This window comes from Chaetura pelagica, unplaced genomic scaffold, assembly GCF_000747805.2.
Source record: "Chaetura pelagica isolate M959 unplaced genomic scaffold, ChaPel_1.0 scaffold48, whole genome shotgun sequence".
Lineage (NCBI taxonomy): Eukaryota > Metazoa > Chordata > Aves > Apodiformes > Apodidae > Chaetura > Chaetura pelagica.
The window spans coordinates 495,944-509,784 of record NW_009954241.1 but is presented as its reverse complement, the minus strand read 5'-3'; the positions used below and the strand labels follow the sequence as shown (position 1 = coordinate 509,784).

At 36.1% G+C, this 13,841-nt stretch overlaps 1 protein-coding gene across 1 annotated transcript in view; it reads left to right on the top strand.

The window, feature by feature from the left end:
* The window catches only part of GALC (galactosylceramidase), a 35,899-nt gene that overhangs the window by 8,120 nt on the left and 13,938 nt on the right, over window positions 1–13,841 (top strand). Inside the window, exons 6-7 of the mRNA XM_010003740.1 lie at window positions 632–670; window positions 5,013–5,140. Coding sequence (XP_010002042.1) covers window positions 632–670; window positions 5,013–5,140 — 167 coding nt within the window. The remainder of the gene's footprint in view (window positions 1–631; window positions 671–5,012; window positions 5,141–13,841) is intronic.

The following is a 13,841-nucleotide window of genomic DNA, read 5'->3' as shown; positions in this document are numbered from 1 at the left end:
CTTTCCTTAAAAGAAGGAAGATCCAGAGCAAAAAGAAATGAGAATTTTTTGTCTGTTTACTTGGCCTGTGCTGGATCTCTCTTGTGTTCAAGTATGGATATGGTCCTTTGTAAACTAGAAAGAATGGTGTCATTGAATAATCCCCTGAAACTGTAGGCAACTGTTCGGTGTGTAACTTGCTGTAGCTCTCTTACGTCAGTGAACAGCACCAGTACCCATTCATTAGTACCACATCTTGAAACCACAATGTATTCTCAATGGCTTCTAACAAGCTGGAGACCCATTGGTAGTAATGTCATGTGTAACACTGGTACCATTGTAGAGATCAAGGAGCTCTAGGGTCCTTTTCAGCAAGAGGGCAAGCAGTAGACTGTAGTGATATATGAACAAAAAGCTATTTTGAACCTTCATATAGAATTTTTTCCTTGAAGAACTGATAGCAAAACATTCAACCAAAAAAAAAAGAAACTGAGCACTTTTCCTCTAGCAAAGTGAAGTCATGGAGTCCATTTAATGGCTTGTGTAATCTTATGTATTTATGTATGTACTTACTATATACATAAATGAAATCTTTCATTTTCCATTGACGTATCCTAATTTTTGTAAATGGCTTTTTACTTTTCCTTTGTAGATATGGAATGAAAGGGCATTTAATAGCAAATATATAAAGGTATGTATTTTTCCTTATTTCTCTAAAGTGAAATGTCTGTCTTTGTTATCATATGTGAACAATTAGCTTGTCCGAATTTGCCTAGAAAAAGTGCCTTAATCGTGCAACTACTTCACTTGCTGAACGATGTTTCTTGTAGTTGCAGACATGGAATAGTAACAGAATCAGATCTCTAGATCGTTTTGTGTGTATCTGAAAGCGTTACTTTGAGCTTTGTGAAATGTTTAGGACTCCTGCATTTTAATGGAAGCTCCAATTGATGCCAATGAATTAATACAAATTAATTTTCTTTGTGCTGGCTTGGATATAGTGGTAAATCAAAGATCTAGAATTTCTTAAAATTCTGTAACCAAGTTTCAGTGGGCATAATACCCTTAAATTATTCCTGTAAAACTCCAGGATATTATTTTATGAAAAAGGCAAATCAGCAAACATAATAAGGGCTCTTTTTTTTAACTGTGCAAAATTCAGTATGTCCTGTTCTAGTTGTAAGAACAGTGTGTTTCACATAACCAACCCTGAGATACCTCTAATGCCGCTCACTGCTGCTTCTCTGCTCTGCTTTGCAAACTCACTTGAATTTGTTATGTGGTGTTGAAGTGGAATATTCAGTTCAAGCTTTTGCTTTGTTCGTTTCCTTGTTGCTGCTCTGGGGCTAAGAAGAAATAGCATTACCTCTTCTTAAAAGCAAGTAAAAGTTAAATTGAATGTGTAGAAAAACTGATTATTTTTTTTCAGAACTCGACAGGGATTGGATCCCGTATGCTTAAAATTAGCCAACTAGTGGCTATTAGAAAATTTTGAGCTCTTACTGTTTGTGCACTCTGCATGAGGTTAGTTATATAACTTGACCTGGGCAACTTCTGTAGTTATTTTGTTCAATTGATACAGGAAATTATGTACAACAGTTAAACTTGACATTGTGATAAAAGCAAATAGTATCTTTAAATATCCATCATGAGGCTGGCATATATAAAATTCAGTCTGCTTCTGAGAACTGAGAATACATTTATTTAAAAAAATTTATTTCCTTGGTTGTAGAATTAGATGAATACCCTTACAGCTGGTTTCCTATAATTTGTGGCCGCTACGGCCACAGTAACTTGGTTTCCAAGTCTTATCACATCTTAGATCAGATTCTGTTATATATACTTCACAACTAATTTCATTAAAGGCATTTTTTGTACTCTGACTTCTGTAGGCTATGAAGCCATTGGTTCCTTTTGGACAGAGTGTTTTGATACTAGAGTTTTTGAGTGACTTACAAAATCCCTTTCAGAGAAAACATGAATACACTGAGGTGTGATACAGCAGGAAATCTTGGAATCTATATCAGGGTGCCTTGTTTCTTTGAGCGTAGCGGGTAACAAAACTGCTGAATGTGCAGGGGCTTCAGACATTGCTAGTGAAGCTACTTAAATCCCTGTCTGAATTTGTTCAGTGGGTGTGCTTAGAATCCTGTTAAAATACTCCATCCCAATGTTTGTTCAGCACAAATCATAGTGTAACTTTTTTTAAAGCTAGGAAACATGTTCTCTTTATTACAAAAAAACCACAACCCTCAGGAGCTAGAAATTTTCTGTTATGTTTAACCTCAGGCAGTGTGGGTTCCATGCTTTACTTTTTCAAGGAAAGTGGTTCACTAATTGGGTATAGACTAATAGGGAAATCACGAAGGATACTAGCAGTTTCCTAAAGGATAATCCAAATCATAGTTAAGTAACACTGGTAGGGAAGAAGGGGGAAATGTGTATGTGTGGACTTCACGTAGAAATCTCTGGAACAACTGAACAAAACTGAAAGCTCTTGTTTGCAGGCTGGAATAAAACAATGCAAGTAATATGGAAGATAAATAGTGAAAAATCTGGTGGTTTTTTGACATGCAAGTTTTATTACTTTACTGATTAGATGTTGTGTTTCTTGGAATACCTATGAGACTGAATCTTTCGTAAAATGAATTGTCAGAGAGAGGAGGCAGATCTTAAATAAAGTACTCATTTCACTATATCTCTGGCTCTTTTTTTAGAAGAAAAATGTCTAGCTTTCTGTATGTCTTGTACAAAAGAAAAATGTTTGGTTTTGCTCAGTCCTATGTCATATCACCTGGAGACTTTCTCATCCGTTTGTCTTGGCTTCCCTATGTGGAGAGAATGCAGGGAGAATGTGGGGGGAATGAACACGGAGAACAAATTGTCCAGCGTAGGTGTGGCATTCTTCTTGGCTGTTTAAATGCTGTCAAATTGGAATTAAGCTTTTGGCTTCTAGAGCTAAATATGTAAAACCTTATCTTCAAATCACCCAAATATTTGCTGAAAAGTGTCAGCCTTCCCTCCACTTTGTTAATTGATATAGGGCTTATTATTTAACATCTCTTCTACGGTTCATTCTCTTACACTGCAGTGCTCTGTGACATCTGTTCACCAATCAGCATCATAGCTGTATTTGCAGTCTGCCATTTCAAAAAAAGATCTATTTCCTGAAGTGTACTGTTGTATGCTGAATATTTTCTGTAATGTCTGACAGATGCATGGCATAGATAAGTTCTTGGTTACCTTGCTAAATTTTTACTTAATTATTTCCACTAAGGTGCTAGTTATGTTTCTTATTAAATAGAAAAAAATGAAAAAATTATCCTGTTGCTTATATGTTCTTACTCAAGAAGTTCCAGTTCCTACAATTCCTACAAGTACTGTCATCTTAAACTGACTCTAAAATTTAAGGAGTATCTGTATATATAATGAATACTGGGTGTAGGGCAAACCATCCTGTTTGTTATTATGTAGTGTATTTTGAGTGTCTACAGTTCTCTGATCTCAGTACTTAGCTTCTGACATAGAAGTTCTGTAACCTTTCTAGTAATTTTGTTCGGTTCTTCTATGGTTAGGCAGTTTTACCAAATATCTTGCTAGCTGCAAAGCTCTATATTGCAAGCACCTTACTGTAAGTAATTTCTAACATTATTAATTTTTCTTCTTTATTCTTCAAAGTAGACTTTATTCTTCAAAGGCATCAAGTATCTGAACAGGACTTCATTGCTACTTTCCTTCTTCAGTTTTATGTTCTTTAGATATAGGCTTTCATTGTCCAACACTTGAACTTTGCTTTATGTCCTTATTTGACTATATGTCAAAATAGAAATCCTCCTTACTATTCTTCACATGGCTGGAGGACTGTTACAAGAAGCTATTCAAGCACTCACACCTACTGATCTTCCAATAGTTGGAAAAATCTTTCTCATGCATGCGTGCATACACAGTACATCAGTCATTAAATCCAAGGTTGAAAAAAGGATTTTAGACTGAGAACTGCTGTCCTTTTTCAGATGCAAATGTATATGGAAGCTGCTGAAAACACTCATTTTTTTAATTATTTTTTGTTGAGTGGTCAGATTAGTCATTATTTATACCAGTCCTGTATAGATCTGGTTCATTCTTAGCTGTTAGAGCTGGGTTTCTTTTGTCTAAGAAATTCTACAGGCAGATGCGAGAGGTTTATCATATTTGCCAGTGGAATAGTAAGGAGAAGCTGGAAGGGCAGAATAGGATTTCTCTTCTGCAGGCATGTTTGAATTCCAACTTGACTGCTCTCAGTTTTGTTGTAAATATGTGATTCCGGTTCTATGCATTATGTTCCTGAAAGTTAGTGAGACATATGACACCCAAGTCATGGGTAAGCTTACATATCAGGCACTGAAAAGATCAAGGATTTTTTATTTTTTCAGTAAAATAGCCTGTGAGAAGAATGCCTAGGTACTCTTCACTTGAAAAGGACCGTTGTTTGTCAAAGATTTCTGTTCTTGTAGAGAGCTGCATGGTTACAAGGTCTTTTCTATTTTAAAACTTTTATAATTTTCTCAATATACTTTTTTAGGGTTCAGGTTAACTTTCACTTCTGATCAGTTATGGAGGTATGTCCACTTCTGCATCCCAGCCAGTCCTTATTTTTAAATCAACTTAACGTGACTGAATTTACGATAAATTCATTACTCATATATAATTAACTACACATATGCAACAGATGGAATCAGTGTGTTAGGAGTGTTTGAGTGGAGTACACATATACACATGGGTTGTCAAAAGTAATCAGAGTGAGAAGCCCAATTTCCTGCAATGGCTATCTGAATGTCATAGATAACCATTGTTGAAAATACTTGTAATTAACTTTTTCCTGGTTTTCATTATGGCTTTCATTTGAGAAGTGAGAACTCTTCTTATCAATCTTGGTCTGAAGACAAATGTTTCCACCAACAACTCCTGCAGTTCTTAAATTGTTTTCAGTCTTAAATTTTCATGTTGCCTGGTTGATGAAGACTGTACTTTAAGTGGTGTTATCTGTTACTAAGGTACTTCGACAATCTTTGGACAGACTGGGTCTAAGCAACATTGGCATCATCGCTGCAGATGGAGATTGGAACGTTTCAAAGGAGATGCTAGTTGATCCCTATCTTAATGATGCTGTTGAGGTAGTCGGGTAAGTCTGGGAGAAGGGAGGAGTTTTACACATTGCTTCATTTCTATAAGTAAGCCTTCACCTCCATTTTGGGAAGTCATATATTCTTCTTTCATACTTCCTGGCCGTTCCAAGTTTTGTTGTCATTAGGTACAGAGGTGACTGCTCCTTCCTGTCTTCCTTTCTTCTTTCAGTGTAGTGCATATGTAAGGTAACCTTACCACTCTTCCATAACTTTTCAGGTATTTAGTTAGGAACTGTACTTTGGGCTTCTTACCTCAGCAGTAGCAAATATGGAGACCTTTAGGTAATCTGCATGTGCATCTTGAAAGTCAGAAAAAACCTGAGGGCTGAATTCTTGGTTTGCAGTCAGTTTTAGTTTCAGGTGAACTGGAACTTACCGCGCTGGGACTTCCGTGCTTGCAGCATTTCTTGTTACAGGTTCTTTCTCTGAGATGTTTCTGGTCGTGTCCTGAAGCTAGGAGTTTTTATTTGTTGCTTATATGTGGTAATAGGTAGTATTGGAAGTGCACACAGAAACACTGAAGTAGAAAGAAAAACAAAAGTGGGTATTTTGTTTGTTTGCTTGTTTTTAAATTAATATAACCATCACAGTTTTAGCAGCTAGGAATTCCCACTGCTTTAGTTTTAGCAAATAGCAACTTGATTGTCTGCCTGCACTCTTGCTCCATAATAAAATTCCTTATTATCTTGCTTCTGTTAGCTGGCTTGATACTTACTCTGCTGATCTTGATTTCTTGGTAATCTCTGATTTCTCAAAACTACAAATTAGTTTTAAAAAATCATAGCATGTTCCCAGTGGAAATGACCAATATGTGTATAGATTGTTCACTTGTGTTACACTTGACAACTTGCTTAACTCTGTTAAACTTACTCAGATAAGAACATGCTTGTGGTCCCTAGTGTACCATTTATCCTCGTCTATACATAAAAGGGTGTGATATGCTCATAATGTTTAAACAAATGTGTGGTTCAAAGGTTATAGCAGATCAGTTAAGCGGATATTTTAATGAAGAAACTGCTTTCATAAGTGCTGAGCTTATAAACACTGATCACCTGGAAGTGGCTACCTGAGAAATATCAATTACGTTAGTAGTGTTGAGTAACTAGTTTGGTTTAAATAATTATGATTTGGTTAGGCAGGACTTAAAACTCAGCAGGTTATAGTGCATTAGGAAGTTATGATTTCTGTGCCAATGAATCTTGCAGAATGAATGTGCTGAGTGTGTATGGTTCTTACTTATTTAAGAGTTTGACAGAATTAAGGCTGGGAGTATTTTGTTTTTGTTTGTAGCCTTTAGGACCACAGATGTATTAGTTGTTTTTTAAGATGAAAGCTTTTTTTGTCAGAGGGTTTTTTTTAAATGTTATACAGATTTTTTTCCCAACTCTTCCACCCACATTCAACCAAAAAAACCCCAAAAATTGAAGAGTTAGAAGCATGTTTTATGTACGGTAGTCTTGTTATCTATCAAGAAATCAAGGTTAGTACAAAATAAGAACACTGTGTTTCTCAGCCAGTGCTGACTTTAAGGTCCAACTAGCAAACAGTTCTTGCTGACCTAGAAAAGGATAATAGTGTTTAGGCATTTGTCCTTCAAATGCTTAGGTTCATAAAGCTGCTAAAAGTACACTGTATCTGTATGTCCTGTGGATAACCATGTGTAGTTTTCAAAAGCTGCTACTCAGTCTGTTTTCCTAAAGAGTTTTAAAATCTTTTCTCATAAATCCTTATCTATACACTGTTCCATAATCTCTTTTCAAGTATAACCCTCCTTTCCTTTCTTTAATTTGGTGTCAGATAGTTTTTGCCTTCATACTGTTGCTCCCTGTAGAACCTTATGCCTGCCTAAAATAGCATTTGAAGTCTGAAGCGTAGCTAGGGTAGGTTTAAGGTAAAGTTTCTATGACTGTTTTTATCCCTCCATGTTTGCTGTCTGTTGGCTTGTGATTTCAAAGATTGAGGACTTCATATTTTCTCATTAGAACGAAGGCTACCAAGCTGTTATCATTCAGTATGTTTCAAATTAATTGGTTGGAGGAAACTTCTTCCTGAACACATTGATGTTATTCCAACACCTATGATTTGCAGTACTTACACTTGAAAACAGGTATTTTGCTAGAAGAGGAAAGGAAGAAAAACCTTTATCTGCTACTAAATCGGTGTACTTAACCAGTTTTCAAAAAGTGCTTGAAAATGGGGAAAAAAAAATTGTAACATAATTAGCTCAAGTGTTAAATTGTGTTATGTTATGCTTCCTTACTTTGTTTGCATCTCCACTGTCTTTCTATATTATTTTGATGGGTGCTGTTTGTTTGTATAGTATATATTTTAATTTTCTTCCATGGTATATTATGGCTCAGTATTGCATTTTCTGTGTTAGATCTTTATTTTCTTTGCTCTGTTTAACACAGCCTAGTTCTGTTTGGCAGTTCCTTTTTTAAAGGCCTATATGCTAATACACAAGTACGCTTGAGTATATTGCACAACATTTTTTTGTGATGCTTATCTAGAAGCAGACTAAGTGAAATTTTTTTTTTTCTTGGTTCTTAATAATTTAAGTTACCTTGCCCTTTAAGCCATTACTAGTGGACAGTAATTTTGTGTTGGGTGATGGAAAAATAACCTGCCTTCATCACCTTTTTTTTCCAGACAGAAAAAAATATTTCTAATTGATGTAGCATAAGTCTTTTTTAATACAATGATCAAATAGCAGAAATGATTGCTGCCATTTCAGTTTCTCTCTTTTTTTTTTTTTCTGTCTCCTATTGTCTCTCATTTAAAAGAAGGAGAAAATAATGGTAATTCTTAATGAATAAACAAGATGGGTGACGTAATTAAGAACTCTTTGTCAATGACTGTGGCTTTTATGTAAACAGTTCTTGTTCTGTTTATTTTCATGGTTAATGTAGTTGCAACTTTAGAGGAATGATTAGTCTTATGATCAAGGAATGCTTTCTCAGTTCAATAGGAAGAACAAATTGAGTTCACTGCAATTTACTCTTTTCTGAGGGAGAAACCATTTGCTGTAAGAGAGAAATTGAATTGACTTGTCTAAGACTATGCTAAGCTGATGGAAGGAGTAAAAAATAATTATAGAAAGCACGGTCTTGTGGGTTTTTAAAATTATTTTGGACCATGCTGCTTTTGTCATAATTTTAAACAGGTTTTTTTTATTATTGAGTTCAAAGCATAAGCCAGCAACATAATTTTGAGTTTATGTAACTAATCATAAGACATCATCATAGAATCATTGAGGTTGGAAGGGACCTTAAAGATCATCAAGCTCCAATCCCCCCGCCATGAGCAGGGAACCCTATCACTAGACCAGGTTGCACAAAACAATGTTTAATCTCATTAATGTTTAATCTCAATTAAACCAAATATATTTTACTGGTAGAACAGCCTTGTCTGTCTTTTTTTTTTTTTTTTCCCCCAATATCTTTTTTCTGGGGATGTTATCTCTAACTAGATTTACTATCTTGGTTTGCGCTGGACTTCTGTAGATTATCTGGTTGAACCTGTCCTGCATGAAGCAGATGCAGTTATTTCATGGTGTGGAGGCTTGTTTTGCTTTAATATCTCCACAACACCTTTGGGCAACTAACTCCATGTATTTGACCATACTCATCTCTTTTTAATTTTTCTTTTAAGTTCTTATACCTAACTGAATTTTTCATCACTCCACAGCCTATACTGTTGCAAGGGGTTATTCTGTCCAAAATGTAGGACTCTGTTTTTGCATCTGTTGAACTTGATGAGGTCCCTGACAGCCTGTTTTATCATAGATCCTCCTTCTTGAGGATGGACATTAAAGCCATTTATCTCTAGTCATCAGTAGCCTCCTATAATCGCTAAAAACTTTAGCCTTTTTAGGTATGTTAAGTCTGCAAACCAAATCCTGCCTTATTCTGATGCAAGGTTTAACACGAAAATATGATACAAAAGCAATACTAATGTTGACTTCAAAGCCTTACGACTGGGGCAGGAAATGTTCACGTATCAGGCTGCCATCAGACTGCACATAAGCTAGCTGAGATTCTGATCTGTGGAAAAAAAAAATCTTGCAGAACTATTTCCTGCAAGTGATGTCCCTGCTAGAGAAGCTGCTACACGGTAAAAATATACAGAATGATCTAAAGGTGGTTAAGCATGTTCTTGTTACCTGAATTTACAAGTACAGCAAACATTCTTTAGAGGACTTCTGGACTTGAAGAAACTGCATTGTTAGACTTGTTCTTATGTGACATTTTAAATCTGTTTAATAGACTTTAAGGGCCTTTAAGTGTCTAGAGAGTGCAGAGTGGTTGCAGTTTTAAAACTTGAAGTAAAATGCAGTTGAGTGATCAGGTGTGTCTGTGTCTGGATTTTTTCTCATTTCTTTCGTTGGTTGTGCTTAGGAAGAGCTGGTATAATTTGTATTGCTTTACTGGTAAACCAAAATAGTTCATTAGCAAGGAAAATAGGGGCACTAATTTCCTTTTCTTAATTAAATGTTTACTGTGCTTTCATAAGGTTTGTAAGTTGTAGTTCAGTTGTCATTGACCTGAAGGTGGACCTTGTAGCCTAACCCTCAGCATTGTAACATCTAAGTGGCTGTTCCGCAAATACAGTATCATGCATGAGAAGTGATAATCTCTGTCTTTATCTGCAGTTTTGTGTGTATAAGAAAATAAGAACCAAATGTTTTTAATTTCCTTTTGTTATGTACTTGGGGGTTTGACATGGTAGAGGAAGAACATGTCCTTTGAAGGCTCTTTGTGCATGACAATCTACTACATTTTGAAACAGTTGTTGTCTTAAGTTGTAAAAACAAGAATTGGAGCATGATTTGGTCTTGAAATAAGTTTGAATAGTGCTCAAGAAGATGCTGCCTTTCCCAGTATAAATTTTTGACAATTTGGAAGACATTTTTTTTTATTTCTCCATTCTCTGTTCTTTGCTCTCCTTTTTTTTTTTTTTTTTCCAAAGCTGTTGAGATACACATTGGATAAGCACGGTCTACAGCAGGTGAGGATCATAGCCAGCGACAGACTGTGGGAGCCCATTTCCTTTGTCTTGCTGCTTGACTCTGAGCTCCATGAAGTGGTCGATGTGATTGGGTAGGGGGTTCTCTCTTTTTTCTTCATGGTTTGTTCATAGTTTGTCTTCGTCTTATTTATAAATAGCATGTCCAAAGTTTGACCTCTCTGTACTTTTACCTGCGATGAAAGGATTGATACTATAATCTGACTTAGGAACCTGCATCAAATCACGTGGGCTGTTGTCTTGGCTACAGCCTCAACACTTTAATTGAATCAGGAGTCTGCTGTCATGTGGAACACTTCTATTGGCGTTGGTTGCCCTTTTAATGAGCTAAAGTTTTTTATGACAACCCTGTTTATTCTGAAGGTTGTTTTAGTTCCTCTACTTGGTATGCAAGAAGTGTTTTAGCTTTACAGCTTTGTATACAGCCTTGTATTACCGACTTCCACTGGTCTGTTACAGAAATGGGGGTGTTCCAGAAATTAATTGGGGCTGTGATTCTTTTATTAGTTACAATATCTTGATTCTTAGTTCCCATTTTGTTCTGATGTGAGGATTGTGTTTGCAAGACATGCAGCCAGCTGACTTTATTTTCTAGTTCTATGTTTCATCATGTGATGCTAATATTTTGCAAAAGCAGTAGGCTAAATTTGAGATTGATTACTGACTTGTCTGCTGAATACAAGAGTGTGTAAGACTTGCTCATTAACTTTTCTTTTTACAGTGGCTCTAAATTTTAATTAGGTTGCATAAACTTGCCTGACCCAATCATCTGGCTTCAAATATGGCTTTTCCTTGCTTCAACTTGAGTCTTCTTTATTTATCTTTATATATCTGACCCATGGGAGGTGTAGAAATGAAGGCTTTCCCTCCAGATACAGATATGCAGCCAGTGTCCTCCCCAAATCATTCCCTCCTCCATTTCTGAAAAAGTATCCTGGCAGGTTTTTGCAAGTGGAGTCTTAGATCATGTGTGGATCAGCAAGTGAAAGCCACTATGAACTCACTCTGACCAGATACAAATCCACTGTAGTTCAGATACAAATCCACTGTTGTTAACATGATGCCAGTGTGGTGAACATGCTTCCTTTCTGGTTTTTGGCAGCTACAAGTAGGTACCCACAGTCAGTGGGAACATATGTAAATTACAATGATTTTCAGTGAGGGACTTTCAAATTCCATGGTTACTCACCAGTAGTACTTTAGATGTGCTACCTGTTTGTAACAGTTAAACCTGTTAGATTTTTTTCTTTCTATACAGTTAGAGATCAAGCTATTCCGACTCTAGGGTTCAGATTTACTGCTCTTTCCTGCTTCCTGCTGTTAGTTGAAAAAATAGGAAGTGTTTAGAAAGTATCAGCTACTTTAGGAGTAACAACTTTCATTTTCACCTAATATAAACGTAGTGTGCTGTTTGACAAGTCAGTCTTTTTGGTTAGATGCATCAGTGTTCTTAACCATATCTGTTCTAAACACATATATCACTGAATGTAAGTGTCATGGAAAATCAAACCTTTTAAATAAATTTGTTAGACATAATGAAGTCCAGTTTAACAAAAAAAAGGTGATGTTGTGACGTTACTCTATGATGCAGTCATGCTGTGATGCCTGTAATAGTGGGAATTCAAACTGTCTCAAGACCCTCCCAGGCCTGTATGCAGACACAGAACGAGAAGTATGAAAGACAATGTTGTTGACTTATGATTTCTCTTTTCTAGAGCAGTTTTTGAGAACTAGAATTTGAAGTTTTTATAGGCCGTGCTTTTCTTCAAAACTTAATTATTGTGTTATAGCTGACCTTTTAAAATATTTTTTTATCTTCTATACCCTTGCACTGATACACAAGAGAAAAATGGTGGACAAAACTGCTGTTTCTATCCTGATCTTCCTCTTCCTTCCCTTTGGGCCATTGCTATATGTATGGCAAAAATAACACAAAGTTTGTTGTTTTGTTTTTGTTGTGTTTTTAACTAGGTTATCCAAATGAAGTCACTGTGGGCAATTTTCCTAAGCAGCATTTGCAATTCATAAGTAGAAGCCTTCCAGTACCTGTAGGGGGCCTACAAGAAAGCTGGAGAGGGACTTTTTACAAGGGGTAACAGTTTCAAGGTGAAAGAGGGTAGATTTAGATTAGGTATTAGGAAGAAATACTTCAATAGGAGTGTGGTGAAAAACTGTAACAGGTTGCCCAGGCAGGTTGTAACTAGGCCATCTTTGGGACTTCAAGAAACCTGGTTTTGTGGGAGGTGTCCCTGCCCATGGCAGGGAAGTTGGAAGTAGGTGGTCTGTAAGGTCACTTCCAACCCAAACCATTCTATGATTCTATAATCATCGGCTGTGTGAAACTTAGTCACATAGTAGTGAATATTTTTTAAAACATATGATTACCACTCTTAACAAACATCTAGAGAACCTGATAATGAACCAACCATCTGCTGGTTCTGGACAGACTGAAAGGATGAGGGAACAATAAAAGATTTTTTTTTTTTTTTTTTTTTTAGTAAATGACAGTGTTTTGAAGAATGCAAACATAGATACTCAAGGCTCTCAAAATAGTAGTGGTCTTTGAGAGGAGCAATCATTTCCTGAAAGTAATTGGAGTATAGTCACTCCTTTGTTGGAGCTTTGATTTCCAGTGAATTAGAGTTGTTTTCACTCCTAAAGGAGCAGATCACACTGCTCTGGACCCAGCTAATCTGTCCTTTACTGCACACCTTTTGCTGTTGAAGCTGTAGAGTGACACGAGGCATCTAGAATAGGGCTGTAGCATCATTTAGTAGAATTCAACAAATCCAGCACATATTGGATGTGAAAGCCTTCATTCTAATTTGATAGCAAGTGTCTGTTTTCTGCATTTGGGTGGGTCTTCTTAAAGTATACACTCTACTGTGCTATTTGGTGTTAAAGAAAAAAAAAGATTGCTGTGCTTTTTAAAACGTTAGTTTTCATATTGAGTAGGAGTTACACACTTTAGTCATGACTAATTTAGGTATTAGTGAAGGTGAAACAAAATCCTTTGGTTAACAATAGTGTCAGTGAGAAGCAAATACAGTGTAAGTTGTGTTCATTGGCAGTAATAGCAATTGCATCTAGTAGCAGAGAAAAAATATTCATTTTTCAGTCTGGTGGTGAAACTTTTACTTGATTGCATATCAGTGGGTCAAAATGAGAATTTTCTAATTGTGTGGGCTCTGAATAGAGCAAAGCTGTCAGTGAAGACACACTGAAGATTTCTGCCTCTAGAACTTGTTTGTTCTCCCTGGAACTTTAATCCTGTTTATCATCCCTATTTTTTCCAGTTTATTTTCACAGCTTTAGTGTCTTTGCATTGAATTAATTATCTTCCGCCATTTGCAAAGAGAGGTGACCCTGCTGTCTTAGTGCAGGAAATTAGAGCTCTCTAGATTTTATTCCTGTGTAATCTTACGTAAAACTCTCTATAACATTCCTCTGCCTTTTTTAGTTCTGTAGACTATGGCTTGTATTTGACCTGGATGTTGACTCTTAATATTTAATAAACAGCTCTTCATTATATGGGGTGTAGAAAGACAAAGTATTTGTTCTTTGCCTTGTCTTTGTAAGCTACACACTTTATGCCACTACAAAAACCTTTGTTTGATATTAAGGTAATAGTTTTGTTTCCAAGCCAAAGGGGAAATATACAGTAATCTGTTC